Below are 26,508 nucleotides of genomic sequence, written 5' to 3' on the forward strand. Positions count from 1 at the left end.
GCTTTCAAAGATGCACATCATCCTCATAGTGTGTCTGTTCTGCGCCTGCGCGGCGTTACCGACGCATAGAGCTAAGCACGAACCAGAGGTCATTTACGACCTCAGGGACCTCTACCCTGAAGATGTCAAAGAACCAGTGCCAACACTCCCAACGGTACCACCGAGGAAACGTCTTCTAGTAAGGATGTATCCAGAGGAAAAGGCATATAATCCGTTCGGGAATGCTGTGGAATACGAGTTCGATCTGCTGAGAAGTGATGACAGTGAAGCATTAGTGAGGATCTAGAGTTGACTTTATACAAGTTTTTGTGTGTTGAAGACTGAAGATTTAGGGCGTGCACTTAATTTATTCAAAAATGCACTGCGTATACCCTAAAGACTCCATTTGTTGTACGTATTAGTGCATCGCCTAATTAAAAACCCTGTGAACGCCGCTGAAGACACTGGGCTGTTTTTCATAGTTCCTTGACCTGATTTCAGGTTAAACCCGTTGTCTAACATTTGGCATCGAAAAGATAACAGTGTAGTAATAAGGAAAAACGTTGCTAAGTTAAATCAATGACCGAAACACTATCAACATAATATTTAGGTACTTATCTATCTATTTTAAGCCGACAGTTTGGCGGTTAAGAGGCTGGCTAAAATCAGAAAGTTCCTAAATTCAATCTCGAAACAAACAAAAAATGTTTGCAAACCATTTTATTTGGTTAGGGCTCAATTTCATTGAGCTGTAGGTATTGATTAACTGTAATTTATCTTTTAATATTAATAAATGAAATACTTTAAAATTTATAATTTTTACTTAAATACAGTAACTACTGGAAGAATTTTAATGCGGTTTTGACTTAGTGGTAGCATGTAAGTATTTATTGCTTACAGATTCAGTAATGATTGGCGGTTATTCCAAAAAAAATCCTCGAATATACAAGTGACTCGAGAATTTAGCTATACCCGGATTTAAATCCTCAATAGCCTTACGGTTAAATGGTCAGACTCAATTTAAAGATTTTCACTACGTGGTGTGTTAATATAGCTATTATAGTTTTAATCCGTGATTTTTTTATATAACGAAGTGTAAAGTAAATGGTAATACCACATTGATGAATGGTCCGATGCGTGTGTAATAGAGTCGATAACGTAAGCATGTTTGCTTACGTTACGTAAAGCCCGCACGGCATTAGCTCATACCGCACGCCATTGTTTTTAGAAACGCGTGTGACCTTAATATCAGTATTTTGTAGCCTACTTTACGAATATGTGTGCGACATCTATTTTTAAAACGATACTACTGTATTATTTTTATTTAAAAAATAATATTTTTTAATTATTTATACTTAGGTACTTAGTATTTTTTTTTAAACATTTTAAAGGAAATTATGATTATAAATAAAATAAAAGTTTTTAAGATTTAAATATTTAAATAGAGAAAACGGACTGATTATGTAAAACGCATTATTTAACTTTAGTATCATTAGTTAATAATAAAATACTAATAATAAATTATATTATGTAAAATAAATGTTTTGAAACCCTTCACCGAATGGAATGAAATATCACTCCAAACCATCCTATAAAACGACCCGACAAGAAAGCTGGAATATCGAGACGCGCTGAGCGCGTCACAAGCCAAATTCCAAAGTAAGACAACAAGTATTTAGGTACTACTTACTTGTTTAAATATTTTTTGTGCAACTACGTACCTACCCTCCTAAGACTTAGCTAACCCTTTCCTAAGTACAAGGCCTAACATCCCAGACACCGATTTAAAGGAGAGAAAAGCTAGTTTCGTGCTTAGCTTAAGCACAGAAAACATATGTATAAGCTTACTTATAATTCTTACTTATAGAGGCATAAATAAAATCTGTATTCTTAAAAATATAATAAGGTCGAACTCGGTAATCTGAGATATAAATTATGTTTAATTGCAACACTGGAATAAAGATATTTGAGCTGGCAAGAATCAAATATTAATTGCGTTCCGGTTGACCTTTATGAATTACCATTTTGATTACATTTTTATGGAGACGTTTTGTAATTAGTAGTTTAGATTGAAATTTTATTTAAAAATTTGAATCTAAACACAACATTACATGATATATTTGTAAAAGTAACTCTTTGCTTTGAAATTATTTTAATTATTTTCATTTGCTTTATTTAATCAGGTTAACTTTCTGATTGATTCGGATCGCAACTCATTGTTATCACGTCACGTCAGACGGATGTCAATGTCAATTGTCAAACTACAATCGCAAATGTCGTATCGCCCAAGGTTGTTCGCGATCGGGCGGAGAGCGGACGTAAATTCGTATTTGACGCTCAATGGAACAGAGAGACGATGTTGTTGTGGTAGTGCTAGTGCGTGAGCGGTGAGTGAACATGGCCTACGACATCGGCTGGATCATCCCGCGGCTGCGGAACCCGGGAGTACTGTGGAGCTGTGCGAGCTCCATCACTGTGGCAGTTGTTGGTTTGTTCAGCAAGCTCCTAGTAGGTAGGTCTCAGTCACATCATCCTCAGTTAGTGCGTAGTTAGCATATAGCAGTTCCAGCTAGACTGGTTTCATCACTTGTGAACTAGCTGCTTACTATCCATATCATTTAAGCTTCGAAAGTGGGGAAACCTTTCACTGATTTCGTTTTAAAATTGTAAACAATAAAAATTCAACTTTTTAAAAACTAAATTTGTTTTTTAAATTACCTTAGTATAATAAGTCTTAGGAGTTGTGTAAGATAAGAAAGATAAAAAAATTCATAACTATTGTTTACTTTGACAAAAGTTTTATACAGTTGTTTTGTTTGAATCTTGCGTTTGCATTTTTGGTCTAAGATCAAGAAGATCATTTAAATTTTATGCAATGAAATAAAATCAATAGTGCAAAAGTTACAATACCGACACTAACTATTACTGGAATGGGTATTAAAATTGAAAATATAAATATTTTATTAGATACTTCCTTTGAAGAAATTAATAATGTAAGAGGTAGTACGTGAAACAGTTTATCAGTTAAATAGCAGCCCAAGTAAAGTGTGGGAAGTGTTAACTTCTAATAGAAAATAAATTTTTGAAACACTTGTTTATTGTATGACTACACTGTTTTTGCGTGCGGTTTCACACGCGTGATTCCCGTTCCAGTAATAATAAGGGGATAATATATAGCCTATAGCCTTCCTCGATAAATGGGTTATCAAACACTGTAAGAATTTTTCAAATTGGGCCCATAGTTCCTGAGATTAGTGTGTTCAAGCAAACAAACTCTTTAGCTTTATAATATAGTATAGATAGGCACAGGTTCAATGCCCACCTGTTGGACTTTTGTTGTAACAGTCTATGACTTATTAAAGGGAAAGAGTACATTAGTCATGAAAAAAAATTAACTGTTATTCTTTACTATCTAATTGACCAATTTGTATCTGGATGTGGGTTTTTAATTTAGTCCGTGCACCAAATTAAATATTGCGAGTCTCAAATGGTGAAGAAAAAACTTCGTGAGGAAACCTGCATGCCAGAGAATTTTCTTAATTCTCTGCATGTGTGAAGTCTACTAATCCGCATTGGCCCTGTGTGGTGAACTATTGGCCTAACCCCTGTCATTCTAAGAGGAGACTCGAGCACAGCAGTGAGGCAAATATGGGTTGATAATGATGATGATGATGAATTGACCAATAATAACAATTACTCACATCCTAAACATTGGAAATCAGATTGTATTACTGTTTTATACTGAGTCATCATTTTACTTTACAACAAAGCTATTGTTAATCAAGATAAAGATGTATGTTCAACCCTATACACATATGTAGAATGAACATGTTTGCTAATCATCATTTGGTCATTCAAAACTGGATGTTTGGTATTTACCTGCTTCATGTATTATATGAGTTAATAGTTCATGTATTGTGCGAGTTAATGATTTGTGAGTGATTTAGTTTTCATAATGGTTGTTGTGTTGCTCTAATTTAAAGCTACACAACAACCATTATGAAAACTAATTTATATTAAATAATTTGGCTGGTGGGAGGCTTCAGCTGTGGCTAGTTACTACCCTACCGGCAAAGACGCACCGCCAAGCAATTTAGCGTTCCGGTACAATGCCATGTAGAAACCGAAAAGGGTGTGGATTTTCGTCCTCTTCCTAACAAGTTAGCCTTCCATCTTAGACTGCATCATCACTTACCATCAGGTGAGATTGCAGTCAAGGGCTAACTTGTAAAGAATAAAAAAAAAAAAATTATAGTATAGACAGTATTTATTAATTTATAGTGTAAATAATTTAAACTAGAGGATGTTGCAGTTTAATTCTCATAGTTCCCTGCCCTATAGGAATAAAATATAGTCTATACTCGCTGATATTGTAGCTTTCCATTTGCAAAAGATTTTTTAAATTGATTTATTGGTTTAGAAGTGAAAGTGCAACAAACTCACTTTTGCATTACCTATAAGTGGATATGCACAACTTTGTCCAAATGAAATTCTGTTTTTCTACAAATCCGCAAGAACTATTGATTTATCAGAATAATGTAGCATAGGTAATCCAGGATAATATCTTACTTCATTCTAACTTTCAGACAAATCAGTCTAAAAGTTTTAGCCTGAAGGAGTAACAAATACACACACACACAAACACACGCAGAAAGATATTGTGATCATCTGATATTGTGATTAGTGTAATACTATGAGGAAATAAATCATATTAGATGCAAAAACATGAGTAAAGTTCTTATTTAAAACAATACATGTTTACTAGAATAAATATAATCCATACATATTTTCCTACTGAGCAGGTAATATTTATGAGTAAGTGGTTTTATTTAATTAATGTTTTACATATAATATGCAAATGGAAGTGCCAAGTAGCATGATTTATAAAATGTTAATTACAAAGTTTATACTACAATAACACATTCCACACCGATACATCATAAAAGTAGGTCTGTCTGTTTGTTATCTAATTAAATGGATTAACCTATAACAATCATGATGGAATTTCTTATTGTTATTGTTTATTCTGCAATAAGTAATTGATATTCCAGACATAATGTGGTTTTTCATTGGTAAAAGTATTTTCAAAATTAAGTAGTTCTGTAAATCCAGAAATTTCCCCCTTCAACCACGCAAAATCTCAAAAGCTTTACCTCTTTCAAAATCAAAATGAAAAATTCATTTATTTCAAGTAGTGTACAAGCATTTTTGAAACTTTGAACCACTGGTTCGGATGGCAGGTTTTGCTGAGAAGAGCCAGCAAGAAAATCAACAATAGCTCTTTAAAAAATCATACATTTTTTCTAATATTTGTGGTACTCTGCCCCTCTGGGCACTGAGCACTCTGGATCTGGCATCAATCAATGGATGCGGGGGATTGATGAAATGAAATAAAATGGGGATGGAACCCATGACTTCTCAGTGTTGTCTGGCCCCTAATTTACCTTTACTTTACTTGTACCAGGTCCTAAGCTTTGTACCAACCCTTTGCTAGTGATTTTTTTTTTAAATAATGTTCAATAACATTTTTCTGAAAAGTAGCCACAAAGATAAGTGAATAGGGACATCAATTCCAAACTATTTAAAAATATATGCTTTTTACTTGGGCAGCACTGTCAAAAATGTATGGTACAAGTAGGAGATTGACTAACATTTGTAAAACAAATAGGGGACAGACAAAGTTACAAACAAATTACTAGTTTTTTAAAACAAATGTGTTGAAATATAGTTTAGTGTATCAATTTATCATCTGACTAGCAGTAGCTTCGCAGTTTCACCCATGTGACCTGTCCCTGTGGGAATAAAATATAGTCTATGTTACTCTATGAAAATGTAGCTTACTAATGGTAAGAGTATTTATTAAAATTGGTTAAGTAATTTTTTGAGTTACAATATCAAACAAACAAAAAATCAAATCTTACATCTTTATAAAATTAGTTTATACTATAACAGTAGCAATTTGTTGGCTAAAAGTTGTCCTTGTTGCCAGTGGGGCGTGGACGCTGAACAAGCATTTAGAGTTCAATAACATTGGCTTTGTTGTAATGTGCTGCTAACGACTGCAACGCATCACTACATACACATCACACTGTCTGCTCATATGTGTCAGTTGTTCACTAGACATGCAATGTATCTATAGTCCACAACTTTAGGTTTTTTACACAACAATAATACTACTCAAAAAGGTTCTTTTAAGCGACACTTTTCGTTTCTATTCACATACATTTTATTTTTAATAATAAGCTTTACGGCTCTGGGTTCTAGCCCTTTTGAGTCCGGATTCACATACAACAAATTAATTATCACGGACCAATTATAGAAAGACCTGCCCCGCAAGACGTTACCTCTCTGTCAAACAACCAACGATCTAACGCGTTATCGATTGTATCGATGTTTCATTGTTGTAATCGTTTTCGTCGTCTAAAAAGCTCCCTAATAATTCCGGTTTGTGTAGTAAGTAGTCAGTCAGTCAATGGCATGAAAAATGGTCAACAACTTCTAATTCACTAAAAGATGACGTGACGTTTAATTTGAAAATATTTCTATTTTATTTTTGTTATTCTTTACATGGTAGCCCTTGATTTCAGTCTCACTCAGTAACTGATGTTCAGTCAGTAACTGATGATGCAATCTACGATCGAAGCGGGCTAACTTGTTAGGAGGAGGATGAAAATCCACACCCCTTTCAGTTTCTACACGACATCGTACCGGAACGCTAAATCGCCTGTCGGTACGCCTTCGCGGTCGAAGCCTTCTACCAGCCAGACCTGAACCAATTAAGAAAACCTCAATCGGCCCAGCCGGGAATCCAACCCAGGACCTCCGTCTTGTAAATCCACCGCGCATACCACTGCGCCACGGAGGTCGTCAAAAACATAATTATAATTAATAATAAATTAAAACAATATATAAAAGAAAAATCGATTCTATTCTTCTAACGAACGAACGAACTGCAAAACATTGATCCATTAATTGAATATTCTGTGTACAGATTATAATTATTATTTATTCTTGTTAAATTTTTTCGATGTGTGAGTTTACCTCGTCCCCCTCTAAAAACGACAGACAATTTTGTTTCTGCATTTGGGTGCGATGCATTTCCATGTCTAATTCCTCTATGTTAATTAAATAGAGTTTGCAGAATTACAACACAAACGACATAAAAAGAACCTTAAATACCCCAAGCAGACATGAGTCACAAACCATTTTGAAAAACAAAGATTGAGTTTTATGGGTATTAATATGCATTTATAAAATTAAATAAGAGCTTTAATTAATTTTATAAATCGTATTATCGTATTATCATATCAAAAGAAGAAAGAAGTTGTAATTCAAATGATGTTTTCTTTTATTATAATGTGAATAAAATATTTTCATTTATTGCAGAATTACCTTAAACTATGATTAATTTTTTGATTTTGTATTAAGTGAAAGAAGATTTGAGATTTGACAGTTCACACTTCACAGCACAGAACACTACTTTATTTTTTGTCTGTGACTAATACTCCTACTTCACAGTATTCGTTAACTAAATCCAGTTTGTTGTGCGTATTTTCTTCCCTTATAATTTTTGTTATTTCGTTTTGTTCTCGTTTCGTTGTTATTGTTTATTATTGTTATTTGTTGTTCGTTTACTGTTTTTAATTTTATTTAGTTTAGTACGAAATTAAATTAGCACTTTAAATCTTAATATTTTACAAATAGAGGCCTAAATTGAAAAGTAGTGTCTTAACAAACTCATCAAATTCTACATAAAAACGTATATCTAACAATAACCCACACTACGAGAAAACGAGTAAAAACTACTTGTCAAGTTTTTAATTTACGCCTATAATCGTACATAATTTTCATAGTCAAGCTACAGTTTTCTATTAGTAATTGAGTTACAGATAGAAGGACAGACGGACATGGGTATGGGTATCTTCAAGTCAAGAGTGAATAGGCATCTTCTAGGCAAGCGCGTTCTACCAAAGGCTGCCTCATAGCTTACAATCTAGCCTACAGCTAAGCGGTGCTTGCTTATACATAATAAAAAACAAAACTATAAGGGTTCTTTATTGACCACGGAACCCTAAATATAAGTGAAACATTATCTGTTCGATAAATAACAGTTTATAGGAACATAAAATATAAAAAAAATTGTCTATCAAAGGAAGTATTATTTTATGACAATATTCGTGAATAATGCTTTAGTAAAATGTTGAGCACCCCTGAATCATATGTTTTTGTTTATTTACATTGTTTAAAATACCTACCCGATCTGACTATAGTTATTACTTTTGTGTGTCACATAGTCACTGGCCAGTAGGCCTAGCATGCGACCAAGTGACTAGAAATAGACAAAATATCGACCGATGGCGGCGGTCCCAATGTCCCAGATGTCTTTTGTCCCAACGTAATGAAAAGCTGTATTTCCGTTGTTGTACGCTGTGCACACCACTGCACATAATTGATTTATATACATATACTAGCGGACGCCCGTAGACCTCCTTAATCCGGCCCTCTCACAAAATCCCTTTTTAGCGGACCTCTACTATCTATAAATAACCTTCCTACTAAATTTCATATTTGTACGTCGAACGGTTTTTTGAGATTTCCGATGAATGACCTTTCGCATTTATATACTAAAATTAGAACCTATGTTTCTACGCAGTTTATGCCCTTTTTACTTCACACATAAACCCTTGCTGTGTTTAAATATGTGTGAACTTAAAGGTCACGCATATAGATGCCTCACACACAGACATAAGCCCTTCAACAGACAATAAAATCCATCTAGCTATGTAGCTGGATTTCTAAGTGTATGTTTTAAGTTCTTCAACCCTGCTCACATCTAAGGTGTGGCCAACTACAATCGCGTGATTTTAAATGGCTCGCTATGACGCTTTTCTACACTAATAATTAATAAAGTTAAGCTGGCATCCCGCCTAAATCAAATCAAATAAAATTATTCCTTAATTTTGCCAGAACTTAGTACATGTATTAGGTAATTTCATACATAGGTCTTGGGGGATTTTACGTTACTTTTTATACAAGAAACACGTCAACAATACGCTGCATAGCTCCTTTTCTTCCTCAGTCATACATGCTAGGCCTCCTGTGTAATTTCGGCAACAGCAGTGCTGTTTCATTAACAGCTATACAGTACTTGCGCTGTGAGGCTTGAGAACCCAAACAACCGAAGCGCCAAGGCTCCAAAGTGAAGAACCTTCTCACAAATATTTGGTTATGGACTAAAACGCTATGTCACAACTCACGTAATGGTTACACACACGTTAAAGTGCCAAGCCATTTCACGAAGATGTAGAGCTTACACTAATTATTTACTTATGTTTACTTTTATTAATCTGCCACAATCAAGAGGAATTAGAGCTTTATTTTGGAGTTGGGACAGGCGCCGTGGGCTGTGATGTTTCAGTAAATCGCAACTTGGTCATTTGGCGTTTGGCGGGATCTATGTATCCCATGGTTTTTTGACAGTGTAAGCATTATAAACCTGCTAAAATAACATGATATATTCGTGCAGACTTCCTGAACAAGACGACGGTGTACAACCGCGAGGCGCTGCAGCGCGCCGTGCGGCGACCGCGCGACGTGCCGCTGCTCACCGTCTCCAACCACCACTCGTGCTTCGACGACCCCGGCCTCTGGGGTGAGTGTATGCAAACTTCCTGAACAAGACGACGGTGTAGGTACAACCGCGAGGCGCTACAGCGCGCCGTGCGGCGACCGCGCGACGACCGCGCGACGTGCCGCTGCTCACCGTCTCCAACCACCACTCGTGCTTCGACGACCCATTAATTTCAGCAATAATATACTGAATGGCATAGTAGTAAATTAGTAATACTGTAGAGTACTTAGGATGAAGAAATACTGAAAACAAAGTTAATATATTTTGTAATATAAAGCGCCCTAATTTGAACTTTGGCTTCAATTTGATAAGATTATTGTGGACCTCCCTTCTTCATTAACTGGTTATTAGTAGATAAAAACTTGATAGCTGAGTTCGTATCTGAGATTATAACCCGGCCCTCTGCAGGTCAGTGATAATCCCACATAATTACGCGACGTCGAAATCATGAATAGGTATATATAAATAAATTGTACGTGCCTGTCTGTGATTTCAAAATAGGTAACAGTGTTTATTTCGAGTGCTAATATTTATTAACACCACGATATTAAAACAAACAAAACAAACTTGAAATTTATGTAGGTAGGTACGTCTCTCTGACTATTGTTTCCTGATTCTCGCATATTTACAAAATGATTATCCTATTAAATATGTATACTAAACCAATAGATATACTTTTCCCATCTATAATCTATACTAATATAATAAAGCTGAAGAGTTTGTTTGTTTGTTTGTTTGTTTGATTGAACGCGCTAATCTCTGGAACTACTGGTCCGATTTGAAAAATTCTTTCAGTGTTAGATAGCCCATTTATCGAGGAAGGCTATAGGCTATATATTATCCCTGTATTCCTACGGGAACGGGAACCACGCGGGTGAAACCGCGCGGCGTCAGCTAGTAATATTATAAAGCTGAAGAGTTTGTTTGTTTGATTGAACGCGTTAATCTCAGGAACTACTGGTCCGATTTGAAAAATTCTTTCAGTGTTAGATAGCCCATTTATCGAAGAAGGCTATAGGCTATATATTATCTCCTACGGGAACGGGAACCACGCGAGTGAAACCGCGCGGCGTCAGCTCGTTGGAGATAATAGCCCACGACAGGTCAACGATAATCGCGCGACATCGAAATAATACGAGTGCAGTGAATGGCATACAATTATAAGATATAACCCGGCGTGATTCGCTACGTAAGCGGCACGTGTAGGGTGCGAGCGTAGACACACTTGTAACACGCCCCGCGAGTAGTAACCGACCGATAAATTAGAAGATTTTCTTAAGAGCGCGCAGCGCGTCGGTACGATATGGATAAAATTCGAAGCGCAAACAAGACGCCGAATTATGACTTTCGCGTGAGTGAAAAGCACGGAGCGATTGACGCGCGACGCAAGTTTTATGACGTGAGCGCCAAAACCATTGTTACCTAATTGCAAGTAAATTAAACAACATAACGAAAAACAAAATGGCCATGTTCAAGATATATACCTAATTTTCTATACAAAAAGCAATCGAGAAAAGTTTTACAAATTGTGTATTTAACTCCTAACTTTTCCAGAATCAAAGATCCAGAACCATTTGTAACCACCAAATTACATATTGCACTCTCTTAATAGTTCACTTTGAACGAACATTCAACTTCGAACTTGTCTACAAACTGCGCTACAAATGTAATGTTCTTGACTGTACCGCAAAATACTTAATAGTATAAGGGTAACTCTCTCTATTGAAGCTGTCAGTCTACCGAAGCGGAGCGAGGCAGCGGAGCCGAGAAATGGAGAAATATTAACCAATAGGATTGGTTATTTAAATAATTATTTTGGATACATTTTGGATACACAAAATCTCCGCTGCTTGTAAGTAGACAGGGACTTGCGAGCTTGTTTAAAAAGTCATATAAAACCGATTTATGAACAATTTTTTAAAACTGTAACTCTAAAAACGAAGGACTTTCCGTACAAACTTTCAAGACCTTATTTTATTTTCGCTATAAAAAGTACATACTTTATATACCTTCTTCCTATAACCTTCTCCGTATTATGGTCTTAGACCGTGCAAGTTTCATTTGAATTCATTTTGTAGTTTTAGCGTGATGTCCAAATAACAAAAAAAACACGGACAGACAGACAGACAAAAATTCGAAAAAAAGTAATTTTAGCCTCAGTATCATATAATGCCAACAATTTTTTTTAAAATATCTTCAATGTACAAAATGTACAGATATCGTATAATAAGTATAGATTCTAGATGGCGCTGGCGTCCGTTACGCCACGGTAACGTTTGGTGTTACAAATGGTATAAGTAAAATCTCAAATTGGGAATAAATGTATAGATTGGAAATTTTTGTGCGCGACTTTGACTCGCACATGGCCTGTTTTATTTTGATCGTCGCTCGCTGACATTTAGAATGCGCTGTCCTCAAAATAATCAGGGATGACCTGGAGGGTCAACTGAATTACTTTTTTTTTAATAATTAAAGTGGCTCGTGTTTAGTTTAAAATGTGTCGGGGTCAGTAGCTCAGCACACGTGTCAATACGTCTATTGTTGTCGTGCCAAGTGGCAGGTCGCTGAAATATATGCGCGTGTGGATTAACTGGACACCTGACTCGAATGATGTTTTTGCAGTCTTTGGCAGGTGTAAAGTTAACGCGCATGAGCTATACGTATGTATGCGCGTGACCCTGCCTTGCCTACACGCTAGCTAGCGCCCATTTCCTATTTCCTGTCTTTTGACTAGTTTACATTGCGACCTCTTGTTTATTTACCTGACTGCCGAAAAAAGTAATCCATCTTGAATCTAGATAAACTTAAATAAAATGTTGCTGTAAGCGCAAATTTCGGGACCGTCTCGACGAATTTAGCTATTTCTTCATATTTTTCACAAGTCAAGTTCTTATGGAGAGGAATAACGTAATAATGTGAGGATAACAGTAAAGACAAGACTTTTCTTTTCCCACACAAACTTAAAATGAATTGCATTATCGCCTAAGAACGACCAAAGCATCGGTTTACTGCTTCATGGTAGTGATAAAAAAAAATATCGTTTTTATGGATGTTTGTTACTCAGTCACGGTTGAATGGCTGAACGGATTTGGAGACAGAAAGACAGATTATAGTCTAATGTAGCACATAGGCTGATATTGATTGTCTACGTAGCTAAATCCGCAGGGCAGGGCTAGTGATTAAAATATATATCAGCCATGTCTTTTAAATAAAACCTAAATAGAGGTTAAGTTAATTCCCCTCTAACTAAACGAAAAGCCTGAGCATGAGCGGGAATCGAATCCAGAACTTTCTTTGCGTAAGGACCCATAATCGTCTAGCTATTGAGGCTCTTAGAATGTGTCATATATTGGCACTTATTACAACCTCGCTCGGTGGTTTCAACACACGATGAGTTGTCATTGATTTCCCACAGTTGTGACCTCTAAGACCCTCAGAGTTATATCGAGTATATTTTTTCTTGAATTCCCCATTACCTACTTTTTATTTAATTTTTTCTTGTTAAATTTTTTCCTCATTTATAGATACCAATAATGTTTTCAATAGTTTAAGCCTATATAGTAATAATCTATGCCAAATGTATAAAAATATACTAAGAAATCGTCAAATATGTGTATAATTCGAATCTTTCGTACTTCTAGAAGATACAAATTATTTCTGAAAATGAAATTAGGTAGTCAGATATACGGAATTCGCTAAACCTTGAAAATACGCACACAATTAAAAGCAGGAAGGAGAGCGTATTTTTAAGCTGTCATTACTTCCTTTATTACTTAAACACACAGACCTTAACTGTATATTTAAATAAGAATGTATAAAAAAATATATTTTACAGCGAAGAGTACTTTTTCCGGACTTTTTAGTTATACGTATAATACTTACGTATACGTAGTTTGTTGTTTGTTTTTGCGTGCAATGGTTTTTACGCGGCGAAGGTACTAGAATGATAAATTGTTCAGCGGTATGCTATATCGGTAGAGTGGTGATCATGGCCGAAAACCCACAGCCAATTTAAAAATTCAAAAGTTGGAAATCGCACTGAGAATCTTTCGTATAAAGCAAGGCCAGAATGAACCAGAGTGGTTGTCAACCTTGTACAGCCTATAGCTTTAGGTATTTTAATTTATTAAATTTTACATACTTATTCGTTGTACCGTACACTTTTTTTTTAAAAGAATATTTGCCATACCTTGTAATTATGACTAATATTCCCATTCCCCTCCAACTAGTCGGGAAATACTGTATTAAGATGTTTGTTAATGACTTGTTAGGATGTTCACGTAATGTTTGAAGTAAAACTTCTCTACTCACGCTTGACTTGAGGAGTAAGTTGGTGAATACGTTACGAAAATTGTAATCGGCTGCAAATTGAAATTGTGCTGTCAACTAACGGCATACTGAATCAGTGTTTGTTATTTTAAACCACCAATAGATGGCGTTCGTAGAGAACTTTGAAACTATCCCTTTTTGTGCACTTCAAGAACCTGTTGCGATGCAGTTATGTCTGACGCCCATAGATGGCGCTTTGTATTTTTCTTTTTTAAAGAAGTTTTACTTCGGTAGTGTGGTCTATACGCCAACTGATGTTGTGTGTAGGTGTGCTGGACACGGGGACGCTGGTGCGCCGTTCGCGCATGCGCTGGTCGCTGGCGGCGCATGACATCTGCTTCACCAACGCGCTGCACTCGGCCTTCTTCGCGCTGGGCAAGTGCGTGCCCGTGGTACGCGGCGCGGGCGTGTACCAGCCCGCCATGGACTTCTGCGTGGAGCGCCTGCGCGCGGGCGACTGGGTGCACATCTTCCCCGAGGGCCGCGTCAACGCTGAAAAGGTATCTATTTTTAAGTAATTTAAGGTAATTTTAATCAATACATCATGAATCACACCTACTCGTATATGGCAAAACATGTTCGTGTTTTCGCCGCGTTGCAACGACTTGCGGTACGGACGGCTTCAGTGTGCTCGTGGCGGTCCAGTCGTCCACATCTCTTGTTGTGTAATTCTTTACGGGTTACTTTGGATAGGCGGGGAGAGTGACTTGAGTGGAAAAGGGGAGTGTTTGTTAGTCAAAGGTACCTTTAACCCTACACACAACGTTCACAAGTACGTGACTTCACTCAAGGTCATTCTTTGCCATTCTAGTGTCTTATTTTGTTACAGTTTGATTTGTTTTAAGTAAGTTGTCCTGACAAATGTTGTGAATCATAACCTTTGTTCGACATTAGTTTTCTTATTTTTGCAATCACCTTTCGATATTTGTTTTTATTCCATGTTTAATGCGAATAAATAAATTATTATAATCAAGGAGCGCATCCGCTTCAAGTGGGGCGTGGGCCGCCTTGTAGCCGACAGCGCGGCAGCCGGACCCGCGCCGCTCGTCCTGCCGGTGTGGCACGAGGGCATGGACTGCGTGCTGCCCAACGTGGAGCCCTACCGCCTGCGTGCCGCGCAGCGCGTGCACCTCGCCGTGGGCGAGCCCATCCGCCTGCACAACCTGCTCGACGAGTGAGTATATACACCGCGCGCCGCTCGTGCTGCCGTGTGGCACGAGGGCATGGACTGCGTGCTGCCCAACGTGGAGCCCTACCGCCTGCGTGCCGCGCAGCGCGTGCACCTCGCCGTGGGCGAGCCCATCCGCCTGCACAACCTGCCCGACGAGTGAGTATATACACCGCGCGCCGCTCGTGCTGCCGTGTGGCACGAGGGCATGGACTGCGTGCTGCCCGCGCAGCGCTTGGCCTCCACGTATAATAGGCCGCCTAGGCTAGTTTATTAAACTCCGGCATACACCGAAATGTGTAGGCTGAGAGTGAATCGCACTAGAGTCACCCAACGTTTAACAACCTGGCTTCTAGAAAGTCAGCCCTCTGAAGATGACAGACCAGTGCTAAGGTAACCATGATTTCCACTCAACCCAATACAGATATGGGATATTTCATATTACTATATAATACCTACACTTGAAAATAAGATATTATTATTAGGCCATGACTTTTTAACGTTTGGTTAGGATGACCATGATGAATATTATGTAGCTAACTCAAAACAATTAATTTGTTCTGAATAGAAGGCCAAGTCGACACTAAATTCGCCTCTGTACACTGTGATGACACTTTTTTTTAAACAATTGATCCAATATAAACAATGAACAATAGTTAGTATATTGACCCGTGATTGCGCGCGCAGTTGACCCCAGCAACCACTCCAGTAATTGCTTCTGCTTTTATTGCAGCACCAACTAATATGAAGGACATCCCGTCTAGACGTGGGTAAACATCATACAGACTAACTCATTTGGTTATCAGATATTTTTACATTGGTCTTAATATAAAAAAGACAACAAGTATCCGAAAATGGTATAAAGAATATCAAATATTCGCTTAAAGTTTAGAAACCGGTCGCTCCGATAGAGAGGATGAAGATACATTTGGGCTAAACTCATTTGATCTTTGTTAACAAAGAAAATGCTAGATAGTACTCAAGCTCATCGAGAAAAAATAAATCTAGTATTCAATTTAATAACAAAAAGTTCATTTACAGAAATATAAAATTTTATTCTTTAGAAACTTGAGTATTAATGGTATCGCCAAATTCAAGCGAACGTCAGCCAGTGTATTTTTCTAACGAACCATTTACGGCCACTTTTCTCTTCTTAAAAACTCAAAATCTATTTATTATTTAAAATTGTTGTTTAGATAATAATTTTACAATATGTTTTAAAGTTGTTTTCGAGATTCAGTGTGTGCTGTCTTGAATAACGTGTCATCCTTACTTGTAAATAATATGGCTTTAAAGGGTGGCCTGATCGCTTTCAGGCTAAAGTCCGCCAACGCGTCCGAGGAGGAGACGCGGAGAGTGATCACGGAGCGCATCCAGGACGAGCTCATGAAGTTACGCGACCACACGCACGCACTCATGCGGCGCAACGGTACGCGCGCGTGCGTCGCGCCGTGCGGTCCGACGTGCGGCGCGCCGTGCGACCCACCGCTGACCAACGGCACGAGCCACCGGGAGAAGGAGTCGTAGGCGACTGTTGGAGCTTCGATACTGGAGGACTTGCTCTGAACTAGTGGGGATAGGATATTGTGGCGGACTTAGCGATTACGGAACTTGATAGAAAAAATGAGAATTGTAGATAAGCCTAGGATGCTATATATGTATAATTATAGGGTACCACCTGGCTTGAAGGGACTCCTAGTCTACAAGGCCGCGAGCTCAGAAATCTAACATTTAAAAAAAATATGCGTCATGCAATAATATTATCGACGCATGATAGTCGTATTGGATGGCCCTTGCAAAATTTACATTATTGGCTGTCTTAAATTTAGGTATAATATTTATTAATTAATTCTAAACTAAGATTCAGTTTGTAAATGTGCAAGGAGCCCAATTGAATGTGGAGACTTTGGTATTTTAACTAACGTTTTATATATCAGTGGTCTGCCTTATGCTTACACTACTCAAAAGATCCGTGCACGCCACTGTGAGAACGGCTGTTTAAGAATATATAACAATTGGCAAAACCTTGCTTATTATAAAAAAAGTCAAATATAAAGTGATCAATTTGGTAGCGTATATAGTCACAGTTATTCACAACTTAGGAATACACTATGAAATCTCACAGCACAGCCGAATAAAGTGTAGATAATCTAAAAAAATATATTCGCATACACTTTCAGGTCGACATGAGAATGTAAGTAAAGGTGAAATTAAATACCAATGTCTTTACCAATTAAAAAATTGGATAGTGTGAAAATGTCCTCTCAAAATTTTATCTAAGTATTTTTTGCTTATCGTGAAGTTTACTTAAAAATAAGGATTTGTCTATTTCATTTAAATCTGTAACTAATTATTGGCACAAATTATATAATGTTATTGGAATGTCACAACATATGTTTATATTGTATGTATATTTGTGACCCCACTCGTTCAGACCAGTTCCAAGTTCTTAGCTCTGATTCCTCCAAAAGACTGAGCCGTTCGCAAGCAAACTGTTGTTTATAGACAACTGTGAAGTGACAGTGTAGTGACATTGATAAAGATATTTCCCTAAGTGTGACAGCTTATTCCACCCAGTTTAAACCTCTACAGATGGGCCAACTAACTATAGAGCCTGAAGTTATGTTAAGGCGTATACAGATGGGCCAACTGCCAACCTAAGTTGGAGGTTGTAATTGGTATGTCTGTATAAATATATCACCAGCATCAGCTGGGCTATTCGCTAACTTGAGCTTTTATAAAAATTAAAGAGTTTTGAACTTTTTCTACGTCTTATATTTATTATCCATTGTAGTTATGGTATGATGTATTATTTTTGTATACCACAGTTAAGCGGCATTGAAGAATATATTAATGATAAGTTAGGTTAATTCTTTGACTGTAAAAGTTAAGGATAGCCCAGATGATGTTAAGTCGGAAGTGAGTAGGAATCAGTTCCTCTTAAGATAAGGAGTTTTTATGTAATCGATGTTGTTTAAGTAAGCAATTATATTGTAACCTCTTTGCTGTTGTCTACCAAAAAAATGTCTGTGTGTAAATATGGATACACTAAGCATCTACAACTAGTTGGTAGCATGTTGGTTGCTTAGTGTGTTTCCTCCTTAATGCTTGTCCAGGGTGCCACTGATAGGTGTCTATATTACCAATTTTAATTGCAAATATACTTTTAAATCGCTGATTTGCGTAAACAAATCTCCAAAGTTTTTGGAAATAAAACTTATTTTATCACAGGAATCTTAAATATCCTTACTCGTATCTTATGTTTACCTATGTAGATTTTAAATATGATATTTTTGTGATAAAGTTAGTTTTACGTTCACCTTATTTTTTTTTAAATTTCTTTTGTGTGTAACTCTCAAGTAATCCTTGACACTATGAATTATGACAAGTAAATTTTTCCATTAAAAAGGCCATAAAATGGTGCTTTAATTTTCTATAATTAATACTAAAGTTATTATTTCCTTGCAATAACTTTGAGAAGTAGCACCCTTGCGATAACCAAGCGCAAAATTAGCCACAAACTAGATAGTCATACATTTAGAGCTCGCTCACACTACAGACTTTTTATCATACTACAGTTTGGTCGGACAATCAGTTTTTATTTAGTGAAGATATTCAAATTTTCACGTATTCATATACAAATTGCCCAAATACTAAGAAAGTATTTTTGGATATTTCAATTTTATCAAGAAATATCTATGAAAACTTTCCTTATTTCCTGAGGCTAACTACTAGCTTCTATGTCACAAAATGCAACTGTATTTCGTACAATTACTTTTATATATTTAAAAAAAATTAAAAGTAATCGAAACGTGAGGACAACACTACTCTTTGATAAGCTGGTCACATTATTTTCACGTTTGACATTTCTACCTGTCATATTAGTCTCTGCAAAGAATAAATGGACTTTAATACTATATCAGCTTGAAAAATCAAATCCAGCCAAAGTATTCGCCAATAAAAAGTCTGGAATGTACTCATAGCTCTTAACAATCGATGTTTATACCTAAGTATGTGTCATATAAAAGTGCAGTGCACAGGTCATATCAAGTCAATATTTTGTATGTACTCCATAGACGGATAACTTTTATACATGTCTTTACATTGTTGTAGTGTACTTTAAAGCGTATCGCGCACAATCGAGGCACGTCTGCGGTAAAAGCTTGGGTGTTGTTTTTGCATTAACCCTTTAATATATACACATAATATGTATATATATTTCTATCATATATTATATGATAGAAAGTCGTATATATGTACATATTACAAGGCGAAATATATACATATATACGAACAAACGAAAGTTACAAGGCGCAAAAGCAGCGGTAAATACTATTATTGGCATACTACTAGCTTTGGTGTGGCGTTGAAATATTCGAAAATTAATTAATGCCCATATCCGCAACTAGCTGACGCCGCGCGGTTTCACACGCGTGGTTCCCGTAGGAATACGGGGATAATATATAGCCTTTATCCTTTCTCAGTAAATTGGCTATTTAACACTGAAAGAATTTTTCAAATCAGACCAGTAGTTCCTGAGATTAGCGCGTTCGAGCAAACGAACCAACTCTGATATAAGTATAGATATGGTAAAGTTGCCTATAAGAAAGTAATAACGTCATGTTGTACGTACGACTTAAGGCAAAATTACGCTATATATTGTCAATAATCTTAGCAATATTATTGGGCAATCTAACATATCATTCATGAGAGGCGATGTGAGCATATGTGATCATCAGTTTTCGACTTTATTTCAACACCAACAAAGTTAATATTAGTTTGACAGTGTCCTATATTATATTTGTTGAAGAAAAAGCTGTTTATGCAAAAACATACACTCGAGGCGCAAGAGATAATTTTGATTTATGAAAAGAATAAACGAGACAAATTTTTAACAAATTTTATAACTATTTCTATAAAGTAAAATATATCATAGTTGTTATAAGGTGCGTATAGTAACTGTCATTCCCGTGGTAAGACATTTTGTTTCGTCGTTGTCGTGTCGCGGAGCTGTGTCGCTCCCGACATTGAGGCTAAGATGCACAAGGAGACTTTCTCGAATGCGAACGACAGTTTCTTAAATAATAAAAGACTTTATCGCCATCATCGCCAGAGTTCGTCTGATTGTCGCCTACGACAAAGGCCTCCAGAATTTGCCCCCCCCGCCACCTTTTCGGCCTTCCTGTTCTACTTTGCATATGACTTGTACCATACCATTAAATGACCATATTGCTCCATTTTTCTTTGCCACCACCTTTATAGTGTAAACATAAAGTTTCTATAAAGTTTCGTCTGTTCAAAGTACCTATCTCGAATCAGAGGACCGGCCATCTTTAATTTCTCCGCGATCACCATGTATTTCAACATCTCTTGACTGATACAAATTATTGTCATAATCTAATTAAATGCAAGCGAGAATCGAGACAGATGTCTCATAAAATTTGAAATTTTTGTTGGACCCATTCGAGAAACTCCTTACATCTTAGCCCTTAGCTTATAAGGAGCGTAACCTAAGATTATCGTTTATGTGTATTGTGCCACTGTGATTTTACTGTAACAGTTTAACTTGATTGCACACGTAGCATCTGATGAGACCGTGTTCCAGTGCCTTGGTTCATCTAAAGGTGCTGATAGACTTGAGCATTCACTTGTACCAGAACAACGACCATTTGCCGTTCTTAAATTTGTCGAACTGAAAAACGAGCCGAGCCAAGCATAGAGCCAAATATTGCTACGAACGTCTTGAGAATTCTAGCGAACGCTCTATTCGATCGTCAAATATATTTTTCTCTGCACAAAGCTCCAAACAAATCTGCTCCAAACATTCGCACGAATGCTCATTACAAATGAATGTTCAAGTCTATCGGCACCTTAAAGTAGACGTCGGTATCACATCTTCTGAATGGCTACTTGCTAAATGAGATTTCTGTGACTGAAATTTTTTATATTGATATGCCAAAGTTATAAGGATGACTAATAATTGATTGATTGAACATTAATCAATTATTATTGATTGGTTTTTGAACATAAATTCAGTAAGAAATTATTAACAATACTCAATAGGACGCTATTTGTGCAATCACGTTAAAAACTCTCGCTTCTTCTAAAGCGTGTGATGTTGAAGTGTTTTATGGATAGTGAGCTCTTTGCATACTCGGCAGCTTGCTCTTGTCCGCCTCTAGTTGGCGACAATTAGGTAATTTTGCCACAACTAGCGGCACCGTGCGACACTTATTGATAACCACGTGTAAACATCCTAAATAACTTTCTGTGGGGATCAAAACATAACTATTAAACCTTAGTGTGTCCATTGGTATACTTTAAGCAGCAGCACGGTGCCGCAAATTAAACGTTGGCTTTTTCATTGTTTTCAATGTTTTGGATATTCCTTTAGCAGTCGTTTTCTATAACTTGCTTATCTGTAATCTTCATACCTTGCTAATGTTTATCGACATTCTTACGTTAATATTTTTGTTATAAATTAATTTATTTATGGACATAACTTAGACATGTTGCCATAACGAAATCGTCGTAAAATTAAAGGCTTTTAATGTCAGATACATTCAAAGTTGTAATCAAAGTGTTTGAATACAAAAAAGAAACTTACAAACGTACAAAAAAGGGCTCAAACTAGTATTAATGTACAAAATACTAGCAGAACCTCGCGGTTTCACTTGCTTAGTTTCCGTTCCCGTAGGAATAAAGGGATAAACCATTGCATTTAGCACCCAGTGATTGTGTACCTACCTACTAAACAGTGAAAGAATTTTTCAAATCGGTTTAGTAGTTTCATTCATAGAGTATTCAATGCAAACAAACAATCAAATCTTTCCTCTATAGAATAAGTATAGACGACAAACACGAATGGAAATTAGCTATTCACATGTTTCTCAATATTCTGATTCTGAAATGTGTTATTTATTATTTGGCTAATTATGATGAATTACAGAATAAGTACAGCTAATGAGAACGACTGTAATTCGTTTGATGCTGGCACTAAATAGCTTCAAACATTTGAACTCTGATTGAAACTATGTCTGACAAGGACTTTGAATCTTTGTTCAAATAAATGCTCAAAGAAATGCACTCAGACAACCGATGTCAGTGTTTTTAGCGTTTAAAGTCAAATAACGAAACATAGGGTTGCAAAAGACTCATTTGATACCCTTGCAGATTGCTTCATTAATGACTCAAAGTCCGTCGTTTAAATGTTCAAATGTTTAAAGCTTTACGTAGCGCCGGCATAACTGAATGATTCTAAGATGGTGTCGGATATGGGTATTACAAAGTTTAAATCATTTGTACGATAGATCTTGAAGTTCATTATTCTGAAACTAGTTCTTGGGCGTAGCTTATTCTACATACTTTTCATTGTAGACGAACAATGAGGGCTATGTTAGTGCATATCTGGGAACTCAGACCAATTATTGTATAGGACCTGTCTCGCTAGACGTTAATTTTCTGTCAAAGTACATGATCAACGATCTAATGCGATTATAAAAACTGTCTCTATAGAATCGATATTTCATAGTTGTAATCGTGTTTGTCGGTTAAAGAGCTCCGTAAAAATACCTTTTAGTGTAAAATGATGTAAAAAACGGGCAAAAACTTCTAGCTTAGTAAAAGATATATACCAAATCTAAGCTCGTTTTCCTCAGAAAATGTAAGGCAATTTTGTTCGCGACTATGAGTGCGATACAGGTCCTTCTATAATTGATCTGAGTCTGGGAAAGAGAAAATGGAAATTAAAACGACTACGAATATATACGAATTCTCTTGTCGCGCAAGTTTTGCGCATTGATTTGCCAGATGTGAGGCGGCCTTTAAAAGTCCTCAACTAATTCATACGATGACGCTATAAAATTATTAGTACTATGAACTTGAATTACTATATCAAAGCGTTACAATGATTTAAACTTTGCTGAATTCAAACTATTTTTATTTGTATATTATGTAATCGCTAAGCGTGGTGTCTGTGAATTGAGAGAATTGATTCTTATCAGTGTATTAATAGTCAAATATGTGTCTGTATGCGTGTGTGTTGTGCGTGTGTGTATGTGTACAGTGTGTAGTGTTCCTGAACGGTGTTGTGTGCGTAGATCGGTGAAACTATGTATTTTTCGTATTTTTTTCTTCTATACAGTTTTATAGATGTCGATTTTCTACTAACCCGTTTTTAATTGTACATATTTTAAAAACAAACTGCTGACTGTTGACAACTGAAACTTTTGATGAATGTATTAGGTAAATGGTGAAATTTTATTTATAATGTAACTTACTGATGTATAGCCATTACAATGCCAAGCCATGAGACTTGATTCCATGTGAAGTGATGTCTGAGGCCAGAGTCTGACTTATTCTTTGACATACCATCTTAAATTGACCCAAGCTGAGAATAAACTCATGTCTTTTTTTCGTTTTTCGATTTTTGTCAATCGAGACATCCACAATTGAAAACCATAGCGCTAGAGAAGTCAAACTAAGCAAAGGGCACATTATCTTAAGACTTAAGACTGCGGTCGTTAATATTGCCACAAACAGAAACCTGCATACTCGTATTTATCCTTACGTGTAGGTACTACTTCAAAGTATGTGGACAAGGTGAGTACAAAATGCCAAAACCTCCTCCTTTTTGGAAGTCGGTTATAATACGAATTTATTAAAATGAGCAAAAAATATAAATGCACTAGCGAGACAAATATAAAGATAATTTTCGCTATTTTTTGTGTGATTTTAGATAGGTAACATTTACATACTTAACTTACGACTTTTTCCACGTGAAATTCAGTTTTTTACAAATCCCGCGGGAACCATTGGGGTGAAAAGTAGCGTTAATGTTAATCTAGGCTATTATCTCTCTTCGTTTTAAATTTCAGCCAAATTGGTGTTAAAGAGTAACAAACATCCATACAAACTTTCGCGTTTATAATATTATATTATAAACGCATTATTACAAAGTAGATTGTCAGACTCTACCCCCAAATGTCGCAGCCATTTTTTTTCACTACCCTCGTCTTCCGCACAGCGTTATATTGAAAGGGTTTTAGGTTAATGCCATTTTATCTTTCTAACAACGATAAGCCTTATAAAATGTATGAAAAATGTATGGATGCACATCTTGGGCAAGGCTATTTATTTACTTTAATTACTTACTAACTTAATAAGTTTAATTTAATATTAAAATGTTAGATAGACTTGTAAGATGTTGAATGTTGAGAAAATAGAATTTTTGTTATTTATTATTTAGATTTTTATTTAATCTCTTTTTTTTCAATAATATTTCCAATACAAAAGCTGAGGCATTTTTTAAAAGTTTAAACGATTGAAACGGATGTTTTTGCTAAGTTATTTGCTGACTTGATAACTTGTGGCTAAAGTTAACTGATCCTAGTTGACAGGAGTAGATAGCTACTTTTTACATTGCATCTATAATCAGTGATACAAAAAATAATTCGTACCAATTTCTAAAACCAATTAAGTTTGCAAATAACTCAGCTGTGATTCATCTTGTGCATTTATTGATCTGTCAGTCGGAAACGACTGCCGCCATCTAGTGGCAAATATCAGTATTAATTTCTGGGTAGAATTTAACTACATATTTAGATTATACTTATTTCTGTTTACATGTACCTACTATGAACAATAATTGACCTTCTGTAGAGTTTGGCTAATAAAAGTAGAGACTGAAATCACCCGCCAAATTATTATTTTTGTTTGTGAATACCTACATTACTACCTATACTAAAGGTATTAAGCTCAGTTATTCCAATATTTGCACTATAGTTTTGAGAATATACTCCGATTTTTTTTTAATTTACCTGAATTTTAAATTTCAGTCTCTACTTTCATTAGCCAAGCTCTATCAACCTTGCCTGAAAATTGAGATGTGCATCTTATACATTATTAGTTCACTGTCGGATTGATAATGTGGAAAGGTAATACCCAGCCTAGTCCGCCTTTAAGTGATGTATTGTTTTCCTGTAAAAAACTATGGGATATCTCTTATGGAGTGTTCACGTCTGACTAAAGTCACACGTAATTTTATGTCAGATGCGAACACTCATGGTTTTGTTTGACATTCCTCCGCTTTCCTGTCATATTTTAGAAAACTACCAAGTTGTTAGACTCGTTTCTTGCATTAGTGCTCCTGCGACCGACAGTTGCCGTATGACGTTCATAGTACGTACTATTATCGTGAATCGCGGCAAACTTTCAAGAGTGAAATGAACTGTCACCCGCACCTTGCTACAGCGCACGAGCTATAGGTAGCTACTATTACAAGAACCCACAGACAAATTGTATTGTAAATCGTAAAATTTTTCTTGAGCTAAATAATACTGATCATATCAGAATCGAGAATCTCTTTTGATTACGCACAATTAATGAGTGAACAACTTTAATTAATTATTAAAGAAGGCAATATAGTCGTTCGATATTCAATTTACATATTATAACATACACATACATGTCTGTGGGAGCTCTAATAGTATAATCTATGTTTGTGTGAGTTCTAATGGTAATTGCACAATGCACATGGTGGTTTTCTCTTCAGATGACAGGTCACTGCAATGCTATTCTTTATCGATGTTTTTATAATTTGTGAATCGAATTCCTCTTAGCTCTCTGTTTAACATGATATTATATAAATAGAGAGAGATGGAGACGAAATCAAAACTCACTGTAGTTTTACAAAAATCGTTACGGAACAGCGCTACTAAAGTTATTTTCGGTGCAAAGTGACTTTAATCGTTGTTATTTATGTTACTAACATGGGCTTTTGAGACTTTGTGTATATTTTTTGAAAGTAAATCGATGGATTTGAAATATTACTATGTTTTTATTATCCCTCATCACCTAGGCTAGCTAGGCTAGCTTCTAGTGCATGGTTACTTTACTCTAAATATTTGTTTTCAATAATGTCTCATTGGTAGAACTGTACCTATGGCAGTTTCTGGGTTGGAATCCTAACCCTGTCCCGTCCTAACCCTTACTAAAAATAATGAGTTTTTGTTACTTTTACTTACATTTTTAACCCCCGACGTAAAAATAGGGGTGTTAAAGTTTGATGTGTCTGTTTGTCTATCTTTGGCACCATAACTCCCGAACGGATGAAGTGATATCAATTAAGTTTTTTTTTTGTATTATAAGTGATTTATGCGCGAGTGTTCTTAGACATGTTTGATGAAAATCGGTTGAGCCGTTTAAAAGTTGTAGGGGTGAAAGTGGGGAAGAATAACCGAAGAGCTGCAAATATACTCGTGTCTCAAGACTCGATCGAATTCGAGAGTGTAATTAATAATTTCATGACATTCGATGGTTTATCAAAATTTTCAATTTTATTGTTACTTTTTTCTCAGTAAACATGTTTATCTTCTTCTTTTTTCGTCAATAGTCAGTACTG

General features: G+C 36.1%; 1 protein-coding gene across 1 annotated transcript; it reads left to right on the top strand.

Moving 5' to 3' along the window:
• Positions 1 to 25,936, top strand: LOC112044857 (tafazzin). Its single transcript, XM_052887634.1, has 5 exons — positions 1 to 2,491; positions 9,506 to 9,631; positions 14,207 to 14,439; positions 14,914 to 15,113; positions 16,424 to 25,936. Exons 1-5 carry the CDS (start codon positions 2,377 to 2,379, stop codon positions 16,632 to 16,634), a joined length of 885 nt encoding a protein of 294 aa, XP_052743594.1. The 5' UTR covers positions 1 to 2,376; the 3' UTR covers positions 16,635 to 25,936.
• Positions 25,937 to 26,508: the final 572 nt, after the last annotated feature.

This window comes from Bicyclus anynana, chromosome 20, assembly GCF_947172395.1.
Source record: "Bicyclus anynana chromosome 20, ilBicAnyn1.1, whole genome shotgun sequence".
Taxonomy (NCBI): Eukaryota; Metazoa; Arthropoda; class Insecta; order Lepidoptera; family Nymphalidae; genus Bicyclus; species Bicyclus anynana.